At 41.8% G+C, this 12,551-nt stretch overlaps 1 protein-coding gene across 1 annotated transcript in view; it reads left to right on the top strand.

Annotated features, from left to right (window-relative positions):
- Positions 1-12,106, top strand: part of babam2 (BRISC and BRCA1 A complex member 2) — a 194,566-nt gene extending 182,460 nt beyond the window's left edge. Inside the window, exons 9-12 of the mRNA XM_046366379.1 lie at positions 3,679-3,749; positions 8,144-8,226; positions 8,410-8,563; positions 9,916-12,106. Coding sequence (XP_046222335.1) covers positions 3,679-3,749; positions 8,144-8,226; positions 8,410-8,563; positions 9,916-9,979 — 372 coding nt within the window. The 3' untranslated portion in view covers positions 9,980-12,106. The remainder of the gene's footprint in view (positions 1-3,678; positions 3,750-8,143; positions 8,227-8,409; positions 8,564-9,915) is intronic.
- Positions 12,107-12,551: the final 445 nt, after the last annotated feature.

Below are 12,551 nucleotides of genomic sequence, written 5' to 3'. Positions count from 1 at the left end.
TATTGCCTAGATATAGGACAGACACTTCAAAACCTTATTCCTTAGAATTTATTTTTTGACTGTCTGTTTTACATTTATGAATGTGTTATTCAATACATTTCTATGGGCTATAAGTAGTAAAGCCCAAATATTTTAGCTATAAGTAGTAAAGGCCATATTTTATCAAATAGTTTTTACATATTGTTTTTGTTGATACATACAGGGGTCCTAAAATTCTAAATCAAATAGCTAAGTGATCCATATGTTAGATTAGTAGAACCCCACCCCCTCCCCAAAGGCTTAGACTTTTAGAGGTTAAGTATCATCACAGGAAATAGTATGTTTTTTTAGTTTTAGGCTTAAAAACAAGCCATAATCACTCCAATAACTCAGGAAGGTGTCTTCAACTGTGAGTCTTGGACATGCAACATGTTTTGAACTGTAAGTACCTACAAAGTCACTCAGAACAGTGGGTGTGATATTTGCATCCTAGTGTGAAGCCCCAGCTACTCAGAACAGTGGGTGTGATACTCACATCCTGGTGTGAAATCACATGGGTGTGATATTCAAATCCTAGGCGTAAGTCTCGCCCCCCTCATAAATCACACAATTGTTTTGATAGTTTGACAGAAGCCATCCTATATAAACTACTCAAGTGTATCTTGTCCCCACGTACAGTGGGGAAGATGGTTTGGGAAGGCAAAGAAAATTCCAAGGGGCCACAGTTGGAGAATTACAGAACTTGGTCGAATCTTGGAGTCTCCAAATCTCCAATTAGACGCTAACCTCTATGCCAATAGGCTCGTTGGAAGGGTTGACAGAAAAAAGCTTTTATTGTGAGCAGCCAAAAAATGTAAATGCCTGGAGTTTGCTAAACGGTATTGGCACTTGGATTGGAATCGGGTGCTATGATTAGATGAGACAAAAATAGAGGTCTTTGGCCACGTATACCACGGTGAGTTAGGCGTTGAAAGGAGGATACAAATGCAGAAAATAAGTCCATACCTACTGTAAAATATGGTGGCTGTTTTGCTTCTTAAGGTCAACGGCATCATGAACTCTACTAAGTACCATTAAATGTTTGCTGAAAATGTCATCGCCTCTGCCATGAGGCTGAACTCTTCCAGCAAGACAATGACCCCAAGCACACATCAAAATCCACAAAGAAATTGTCAATTGACCACAGAATCAACATTTTGCATGGCCATCTCTGGACTAAAACCTCATTGAAAACCTGGTTTGAGTGGAAGAGGGCAGTCCATAAGCGCACCGAAGGATATCAAGGATCTGGTAAGATTCTATACAGAGGAATGGTTTGAGATTCCTCCCAATGTGTTCTCCAATCTCATAAACCATTTTATAAAAAGGCTCAGTGCCGTCAACTTTGAAAGGTGAGGGTGCACATACACAAGTATTGAAAACGGGGGTCAATATTTGTTATGATTATACAGGTAAGACAGAACAGGTAGAGGGCAGAACACACACGGATCCCCTACCAAATCAACCCCCCCCCCCCCACCCCAAAACCAGACTTAAAGCAGGCATGATATAAACTCAGCAAAAAATGAAACGTCCTCTCACTGTCAACTGCGTTTATTTTAAGCAAACTTAACATGTGTAAATATTTATATGAACATAAGATTCAACAACTGAGACAAACTGAACACAGACATGACTAACATAAATTGAATAATGTGTTCCTGAACAAAGGGGGGGTCAAAATCAAAAGTAACAGTCAGTATCTGGTGTGGCCACCAGCTGCATTAAGTACTGCAGTGCATCTCCTCCTCATGAACTGCACCAGATTTGCCAGTTCTTGCTGTGAGATGTTACCCCATTCTTCCACCAAGGCACCTGCAAGTTCCCTGACATTTCTGGTGGGAATGGCCCTAGCCCTCACCCTCCGATCCAACAGGTCCCAGACGTGTTCAATGGGATTGAGATCCGGGCTCTTCGCTGGCCATGGCAGAACACTGACATTCATGTCTTGCAGGAAATCACGCACAGAACGAGCAGTATGGCTGGTGGCATTGTCATACTGGAGGGTCATGTCAGGATGAGACTGCAGGAAGGGTACCACATGAGGGAGGAGGATGTCTTCCCTGTAACGCACATCGTTGAGATTGCCTGCAATGACAACAAGCTCAGTCCGATTATGCTGTGACACACCACACTAGACCATGACGGACCCTCAACCTCCAAATCGATCCTGCTCCAGAGTACAGGCCTCGGTGTGATGCTCATTCCTTCGACGATAAACGTGGATCCGACCATCACCCCTGGTGAGACAAAACTGCGTCTCGTCAGTGAAGAGCACTTTTTTCCAGTCCTGTCTGGTCCAGCGACGGTGGGTTTGTTCCCATAGGCGACATTGTTGCCGGTGATGTCTGGTGAGGACCTGCCTTACAACAGGCCTACAAGTCCTCAGTCCAGCCTCGCTTAGCCTATTGCGGACAGTCTGAGCACTGATGAAGGGATTGTGCGTTCCTGGTATAACTCGGGCAGTTGTTGTTGCCATCCTGTACCTGTCCCACAGGTGTGATGTTCGGATGTACCGATCCTGTGCAGATGTGGTCTGCCACTGCGAGGACGATCAGCTGTCCGCCCTGTAGCGCTGTCTTAGCCGTCTCACAGTACAGACATTGCAATGTATTGCCCTGGCCACATCTGCCGTCCTCATGCCTCCTTGCAGCATGCCTAAGGCACGTTCACGCAGATGAGCAGGGACCCTGGGCATCTTTCTTTTGATGTTTTTCAGAGTCAGTAGAAAGGCCTCTTTTAGTGTCCTAAGTTTTCATCACTGTATCCTTAATTGCCTTACCGTCTGTAACCTGTTAGTGTCTTAACGACCGTTCCACAGGTGCATGTTAATTAATTGTTTATGGTTCATTGAACAAGCATGGGAAACAGTGTTTAAACCCTTTACAATGAAGATCTGTGAAGTTATTTGGATTTTTACAAATTATCTTTGAAATACAGGGTCCTGAGAAAGGGACATTTAGCTGAGTTTACAAGGGTGCCAATAACACATCTTTTTGTAGGGAAAAACTATTGCTTATTGAACAAAATCTTTCTCTGAGCAAATGTATTAGTATACTTTTTGTTGAGTATACAAAATATAGCTCAGTACTTATGTTATTTGCTTTGTACGGTCTTTTTTGCTCATCTTTGTCAAGGGTGCCAATAATTTTGGAGGTGACCATATTAATATAAATCCCTGATTGTTTGTGTCACAAAACTGTCATAGCCATCATGCTTATTAGAGTCACTAAGGGGTCACTGGGTTGGCGACTGACCCCGAGTGTAAACGTGCGTAACTCATCCTCTGATACACTTTATAGTTTGACATCTCAGCTCTTTGATATCTGCACTCATTAAAAACGCTGACGTATAATGTCTGAGTATTGATTGATGCTCAATTGATATGGTCTCGTCTTTCTGAGAGGTTGTATGTACCAACCAGGGTCATACTTGGTAAATTTGAATTCAAGTCACTCAATTGAGGAAGTGATTTAAATTGAAAATGATACAATGGAAAAATGTGTGAAATAAAAAGCATGTTATTTTCTGTGTATTAGGTTGACTTAACTTTTCAAGATGCCAACCCCAAAAGTTACATTTTAGTATTGTACAGTTCTGTTTCAGCTGGTATTTGCCTGGTAATCAAGTATGTATTAATTTATCTCCCTCCCTCCTCAGGTGCAGTATGTCATTCAAGGCTACCACAAGAGGAGAGAGTACATTGCTGCCTTTCTCAGTCACTTTGGAATGTGAGTCTGCGGTATGTGTGCGCGCATGTATGTGAGAAAAAAACAGAAATATCACTTACAGTGGGGAGAACAAGTATTTGAGACACTGCCGATTTTGCAGGTGTTCCTATTACAAAGCATGTAGAGGGCTGTAATTTTTATCACAGGTACACTTCAACTTGTATGATTTTTAAGTAATTAATTAGCATTTTATTGCATGACATAAGTATTTGATACATCAGAAAAGCAGAATTTAATATTTGGTACAGAAACCTTTGTTTACAATTACAGAGATCATACGTTTCCTGTAGTTCTTGACCATGTTTGCACACACTGCAGCAGGGATTTTGGCCCACTCCTCCATACAGACCTTCTCCAGATCCTTCAGGTTTCGTGGCTGTCGCTGGGCAATACGGACTTTCAGCTCCCTCCAAAGATGTTCTATTGGGTTCAGGTCTGGAGACTGGCTAGATCATTCCAGGACCTTAAGATGCTTCTTATGGAGCCACTCCTTAGTTGCCCTGGCTGTGTGTTTTGGGTCGTTGTCATGCTGGAAGACCCAGCTACGACCCATCTTCAATGCTCTTACTGAGGGAAGGAGGTTGTTGGCCAAGATCTCGCGATACATGGCCCCATCCATCCTCCCTTCAATGCGGTGCAGTCGTCCTTTCCCCTTTGCAGAAAAGCATCCCCAAAGAATGATGTTTCCACCTCCATGCTTCACGGTTGGGATGGTGTTCTTGGGGTTGTACTCATCCTTCTTCTTCCTCCAAACACAGCGAGTGGAGTTTAGACCAAAAAGCTCTATTTTTGTCTCATCAGACCACATGACCTTCTCCCATTCCTCGTCTGGATCATCCAGATGGTCATTGGCAAACTTCAGACGGGCCTGGACATGCGCTGGCTTGAGCAGGGGGACCTTGCATGCGCTGCAGGATTTTAATCCATGACGGCGTAGTGTGTTACTAATGGTTTTCTTTGAGACTGTGGTCCCAGCTCTCTTCAGGTCATTGACCAGGTCCTGCCGTGTAGTTCTGGACTGATCCCTCACCTTCCTCATGATCATTGATGCCCCACGAGGTGAGATCTTGCATGGAGCCCCAGACCGAGGGGGATTGACCGTCATCTTGAACTTCTTCCATTTTCTAATAATTGCACCAACAGTTGTTGCCTTCTCACCAAGCTGCTTGCCTATTGTCCTGTAGCCCATCTCAGCCTTGTGCAGGTCTACAATTTTATCCCTGATGTCCTTACACAGCTCCCTGGTCTTGGTCTTTGTGGAGAGGTTGGAGTCTGTTTGATTGAGTGTGTGGACAGGTGTTTTTTATGCATGTAACGAGTTCAAACAGGTGCACTTAATACAGGCAATGAGTGGAGAACAGGAGGGCTTCTTAAAGAAAAACTAACAGGTCTGTGAGAGCCGGAATTCTTACTGATTAGTAGGTGATCAAATACTTATGGCATGCAATAAAATGCTAATTAATTACTTAAAAATCATACAATGTGATTTTCTGGATTTTTGTTTTAGATTCCGTCTCTCACAGTTGAAGTGTACCTATGATAACAATTACAGACCTCTACATGCTTTGTAAGTAGGAAAACCTACAAAATCGGGAGTGTCACTGTATGTCCTGTCTGGTCCAGCGACGGTGGGTTTGTGCCCATAGGCGACGTTGTTGCCGTTGATGTCTGGTGAGGACCTGCCTTACAACAGGCTTACAGTTCCTCAGTCCAGCCTCTCTCAACCTATTGTGGACAGTCTGAGCACTGATGTTGTGCGTTCATGGTGTAACTGGTGTAACCTGTCCCGCAGGTGTGATGTTCAGATGTACCGATCCTTTGCAGGTGTTGTTAAACGTGGTCTGCCACTGCGAGGACGATCAGCTGTCTGTCATGTCTCCCTTTTGTGCTGTCTTAGGTGTCTCACAGTACAGACATTGCAATTTATTGTACTAGCCACATCTGCAGTCCTCATGCCTCCTTGCAGCATGCCTAAGGCACGTTCACGCAGATGAGCAGGGACCCTGGGCATCTTTATTTGTCAGTAGAAAGGCCTCTTTTAGTGTCCTAAGTCTTCATAACTGTGACCTTATTTGTCTTAACGACCGTTTAACAGGTGCATGTTCATTTAATTGTTTATGGTTCATTGAACAAGCATGGAAAACCGTGTTTAAACTCTTTACGATGAAGATCTGTGAAGTTATTTGGATTTTTATCTTTGAAAGACAGGGTCCTGAAAAAGGAACGTTTCTTTTTATAATGAATTTTTTAAAGGAATTAGAAATTATTTATACTGTTACTTTTGATACTTAAATATATTTAAAACCAAATACTTTTAGACTTTTACTCAAGTAGTATTATACTGGGTGACTTTTACTTGAGGCAGTTTATATTAAGGTATCTTTGACTTTTACTCAAAATTGACAATTGTGTAATTTTTCCACCACTCACGATTCAGCTGCCCTGTACGCCGGGTAAGCCAACTGTTGCCACACATTTCTTGTGTCTGAAGGTACAAATCCTACCTTCTCGGCAGGCCCAGAGAACAAATCAAAAACGGATGGCTCAGATGACCGTGTCAAGTAGCAGACAAAAGAAAGTTACTGTGAGATTTCAAAATGTTTAAAACCATGACAAGAGAGACTGCCAGCGAATGCAGCAAAGCGATGCTGTTTTTATGAGTGAGTTCATGCTGAAGTTCTTACTGAGCACTGTCAACACTTTGTATTCAACACTTTTATAAGCCACAAAACGTGCATTCTTCTTATTTCCACTCAGCGCTACAACAAGCACTGCAGCCGTAATGAATGAGAAGGAATGTGTATCTATAGGCTTGCGTTGTTGTTATTTTTAACTTCTTGGGTCTATTTTAATATCAAGGAATAATTCGGTGTGACTTGAGTTTCCTCATCAGTTGGATGACGAGTGTCCCTTTTTGGTCAGTGTCAGTGGAGGAAAGGGAGAGCGGAGGGATGTTGAGGCAGACCCTCAGACTTCTGCTCTCTCCCTCTGCTGACACTGATCATCAGATGCAGGCACCATCAGCCCAGTAAAATAAAAAGCAAATTATTGAAATGTATGCTCACTCAGCTGTGCTTCACAAGTAATACAACAACGCATCTATTACCGGTGTGATCATATAACCACAGCCATTATGCTGATATATTAGCCACTTTCAATGTAACATACTGAAACAAAATGAACTGTGCAAGAGATTTTGTTGTAGTCAGAACACATCGGAGTATGATTCTATTGCATTGACATGCACAACTCAGCCCGTACTCTATTGCCGTATATGGATCTGTGGCATTTATGGATCTGTGCTATTTACTTTGAACTGGACTGTGTTTACAGCATGAATCGGTCGTGAGTAGATACGGATGCACTTGTTTTCAGATCAAAGTGAGAGCTGCATGTAGCCATGTGTGCACATTTTGTTAATATCCTTTGCTAGTTAATGAGTTATTAGCCCAGTTATAGATCATTTGTAGTCAGCGATAGGGGAGTGATTGCTTCCTACAAGGGCACAAAACATAAACATGTCTTAGACATCTTTTAAAAGCGCGTCTGGTTAATAGCTTTTTTTTGTCTTAAAGGGGCAGCGTTGTATTTTGAGACAGGCTTGAATAAGCTAAGTAGCGATAGGCAGAGGGTAGCATAATTTGTCTGATTCTCTGTAATAATGGTATGGGAATAATAATGCTTTTTATTTTGTGAATGTTTTTCTTGCATCAAACAAAACAACAACATTCTTCAGTCACTTCCTTGTCTGAAGGACAAGTGGATAAACAGGTTGATGTCAAGCCCTGCGTGTCTCAGGGAATGTAGGCCTAAATTTAACACCACACATTGGCTGCTACTGTAGGCTGAATGATAGAACAGCTATTTCCATGTTAAAATGTTATAAAATACATTTGCTTCGTTGTTTCTGATGGTAGGCCACTTTGGAAGACCTACATTATGATAAAATAGCCACAGTAGCATACATGGCCTCTGTTAAAGCTGTAACTTAAAGCAGGTACAGCCTCAAGTTTGTACTCAGCAGACCTGAAATTTGCTCAGTACCGAATATATTTACAGGGAATGTTGTTCCCACCAATTTAATGGGTAAACCTAACCAACGTTTCAGCAACACAGAGCCCTCTTCAGTGTTGGAAAGCCCCTGCATTTGAAGAGGGCTCTGCTTTGCTGAGAAGTTGTTTAGGTTAATAAAAAAATATATATATATATATATATATATAATAAAATAAAAAAGCTTTACCCATTAGGTTAGGAGCATGTATAGGCAGTGCTACTTTCTTCTTAGCAAGCACATTTTTGGCATTGTATTTGATTAGTATGGGGCATGTGGACACATTACAGTGTCTATATAAGAAAGGTGTGCGTGCGTGTGTGTGCGTGCATGCTTGTTGCAGGGGGGTGGTGGAGTACGATGCAGAGGGATTCACCAAGCTCACTCTTCTCCTCATGTGGAAAGACTTCTGTTTCCTTGTCCATGGTGAGTTCCACACACACACACACACACACACACACACACACACACACACACACACACACACACACACACACACACACACACACACACACACACACACACACACTTCTTTCCAACATTGATCCCCACGTCACCTCTTTCTCTCTCTCTTTCTCTCCCCTATGTCTCTCCCCTCTCCTCCTCCAGTGGACCTCCCTCTGTACTTCCCGCGGGACCAGCCCACTCTGACTTTCCAGTCTGTGTACCACTTCACCAACAGTGGGCAGCTGTACTCGCAGGTGCAGAAGTCCTACCCTTACAGCCCCCGCTGGGACGGCAACGAGATGGCCAAGCGAGCCAAGTAAGATAGTCAGTCTTACATCCCCCCCACTAATGGTTAGGATTGAGGGAGGGGAAGCTGTTCCTAGATCTGTATCTAGGGGATGCTTTGTTCACCCCGTAGCATACTGGACAACAATGACCAATGACAACAATAACCAATGACTATACCATACAATAATGATTTACACTGAGTGCACTTTTACATTAGGAACGACTTCCTAATATTGAGTTGCACCCGCTTTTGCCCTCAGGGCAGCCTCAATTCGTCGGGGCGTCTACAAGGTGTCAAAAGCGTTCCACAGGGATGCTGGCCCATGTTGACTCGCGTTCCACAGTTGTGTCAAGTTGTCCTGGATGTCCTTTGGGTGGTGGACCATTCTTGATACCCAAGGGAAACTGTTGAGCGTGAAAAACCCAGCAATGTTGCAGTTGTTGACACACTCAAACCGTTGTGCCTGGCACCTACTACCATACCCCGTTCAAAGGAACTTTTGTCATGCCCATGTCCATTTGAATGGAAAAGATACACAATCTATGTCTCAATTGTCTCAAGGCTTAAAAATCCTTCTTTAACCTGTCTCCTCCCCTTCAGCTACACTGATTGAAGTGGATTTAACAATTGACACCAATAAGGGATCATAGCTTTTACCTAGATTCACCTGGTCAGTCTGTTTCCTAAAGTCTCGTACACTTTAGTGTATAATTATCCATAATACAGGATGATAATGATAAAAATCTAATTAATTTGTTAAGGCCTTTGTAAACTACTAGTTAGCAAGAAACTTTCAAAGCTGTTGAACCTTCTACCATCTTTGGACCAGCTTTCCCTCGCCAAATACATTTTATCTCAATCTAACTAATCTGGGATAATAATGCAAAAAAATCCCTGTCGCACTAACAATCACAATAACAGTACGACCACCTAATCGCTTTCATCGAAAAGGCATATCACTACGCCCACGGTGGTGAAGATTTGTATGCAAAATAGATATGATTTATAAATGTATGGCTCTCCCAACTTTATCCTACTCTACCTTTTTTATTTTTTAACATGAACCAGTTAACCCTGTTTGTGGTTTAATTGCTTATCTCCAGCTGACCATGCTTACTTTGCACAGAACAGGAGTGCTTAACTATAAAAGCAGAGGTTTTGTCCCAAAGTTGATGGTTACATGGAATAGATATGTCATTGTCTTTGTTGATATCGCCGGTCTCCAAGGAAAGTCAGTATTCTATTGCTGAAAGAGCAAACCGGTGCTTTGCTTTTATGGTCAGATAAGTACTGGTGCACTTCCAGTAAATCTGTATCTGTCTAAATGACTTTTATTGCTCTCTTTCTCGCTCTCTTTATCTGTCTATCTTTCTCCACAGAGCATACTTCAAGAGCTTCATCCCTCAGTTTCAGGAAGGGGCCTTTGCCACTGGGAAACTCTAGGACTGAAGTACAGCAGTGTGTTCGTGTGTGAGCATGTGCGTGTGTGTTTGTGTGTGAATGGACTGCATGATAGTGATAATGTGCTTACTGTACGGGTACTCTCTAACGCCACGTTGAGCATTTCATGCTTTTTCCTACACTGTCTGTTTCTCCATTTTATTAAGTTGTTTTTTCTCCTTTCTTAAAACTAGAGGGAATGAAAGTACTGAAAAGCTGTTACTAAAATGGTTTGGAGTAGTAGGTCAGAACCACTTGTTACATCAACAGACAGATGTGGGGCTTGCCCAGCCAAAGTGTTACGACTTCAAAGCAGACGTCAATTCTGATCTTCAGAGTGTTTGTCAGAGAACTGGAAAAGTGCCCTTGAAGGGGAATAACGGAACCCCTCTGACTCATTGTTGGACTGTCTGTCAAAGTGTTCACCTTTCTCAGTCAGGGACAGTGAGGTAGAGCAAGAGCTACGTCACCAGGTTATGCAGCTGCTCACTCACTGCAGTGCTAGATAGAATTTTGATGAATAACACAAAAATAATCAAATTTAGTTAACAGTGATCATACAAGATTCGTGAAGGTTACTGCTCAAGCAGCAACACACGCACGAGGGGACTCCTCATAAACACAAAACACTGGCAATTTTCAAAATAGCCTGCATCAGACTTTAGCACATAACCCAACAAAACACACCTTTATTGTCAGAAGCGTCATCAGACCTAGGTGGTAGCCTATATAATTTCTCATGTTCAATGCTCTGTAAACCAAGCAGAAAATGCTGTGCTCTAAAGATGACATAGCCACGCAAATACATTAGAAGATAATAGTTGATCTGAAACACTGTTCTCACAACCTTTATCTCCTAAATGATGTCGCTGGTGTATTTTGTAATATATTGTGCAGTAGGCTATAAGGTTTTTTAACCAGGCTCGAATCCTTCCAGGCTGAAAACATATAAGAATACTTTTGCATTTTATAAAATGAGCCTACATTATTACATTCTCTTGCTCGCTCCAGGCAAATCGCTTGCATCATTTAGTAAATCATTGTCAATAGTCTACCGATTTAGAAAATGTAAATGTGGGCTAATAATACATGTAATAATAGCATATGTGATCTACCCCAATGAAAAGTTTGGAAGTGAGCATAAATCACATTTCGATAGATGCATGCATCAGTACCTAGGCTATCTATTATATCTGCAACGGAAATTATTTTACATGGATAGGTTTGCTTTCAGCTGGCTGCTGTAGTGAATTTACAATTTTATAAAACATTTCTTCCATAAATGAGCCGTATAGCCCGTATGTGTCATCCATTGAAGTGGACGTTATGTTGCACACTCACTAGACTTTCCCTCTCATTTTAGTATATATATTTGTATATTTATGTTGCCGTAATGATCTGATCACACCATGCAACAATTGATGTAGCCTACAGTCAGAGATGGAAGATGGGCAATGTTAATTGGCAGGTGGAATGATGTCCAATGGGGTTGCATGGTTAAAAGTGGGAGGCGGGATCAGGTTGGCTCCTTTCATCCTTGCTTGGCAGAGATCTCAGAAAAGGTCAAAGGATGAATCTGATACCCAAATTGATCACAGAAAATGTTTAAGACAATTCTCACAATTGATTGGGCTTCCCGAATTTAGTATATTCGCTGTGACCAAAAGTTTAATATTTTTGTAGATTTGTGTTATTCCACAAAGTTCTATCTAGCGCTGCAGTGAGTGGGGAGCTGCATAACATAGTTGTAGCACTATCTTGCTCTCCCTGAGTGAGAGAGGTGAGCACTCTGACAGACAATTCAACAATGGGTTAGAGGGGTTTATTCCCCTTTAACTGTTTGACTGGAGCTCAATGTGGGAAAGATCAAGATCAGCGGTTCATCTTCATTCATATCAAACAGTGGGGTGGGGCCAAACCTTGATCTTACCAATACCTGATTACGTTCTACACTTGTCTTAATCCTTGCCTTGAGAAGTCCTCCTTAGTACTATGTACATTGGAGAATACTGTAAAAACCTGTGATTGTATTTTGACTTACTACATGAGTTTTTACTGAATTATGTTTTTCTGTTATATTTTTGTTTCACCAACATCTCAGTCATTTTCCCAATAAACCCTCAAATCATATACTGTCCAGAAATACATTATTTCAAAGTTGATGTGATTGTAAGCCACTGAGATGCACTGTGAATTCTGGCCTGTGCTAAATGTACTGTGCCTTCAGAAAGGATTCACACATCATATTTTGTTGTGTTACAAAGTGGAATTAAAATAGATTTAATTGTAATTGTATGTCAGTGATCTCCACAAAATACTCATGTCAAAGTGGAAGATTCTTTCTGGGTAATCTCAGTTTTGCACACCTGGATTGTAAAATAAAATCATCCCATTAGTCTTTTTAATGTTCTTCAAGCTCTGTCAAGTTGGTTGTTGATCATTGCTAAACAACCAGCGATTTAAGTCAAAACTTTAGCTAGGCCATTGAGGGACATTCATTGGCATCTTGGTAAGCAACTCCAGTGTGCATTTGGCCTTGTGTTTTAGGTTATTGTCCTGCTGAAAGGTACAATTG

This window comes from Oncorhynchus gorbuscha, linkage group LG10 (genome assembly GCF_021184085.1).
Source record: "Oncorhynchus gorbuscha isolate QuinsamMale2020 ecotype Even-year linkage group LG10, OgorEven_v1.0, whole genome shotgun sequence".
Taxonomy (NCBI): Eukaryota; Metazoa; Chordata; class Actinopteri; order Salmoniformes; family Salmonidae; genus Oncorhynchus; species Oncorhynchus gorbuscha.
This window is presented reverse-complemented; position numbering and strand designations above follow the sequence as displayed.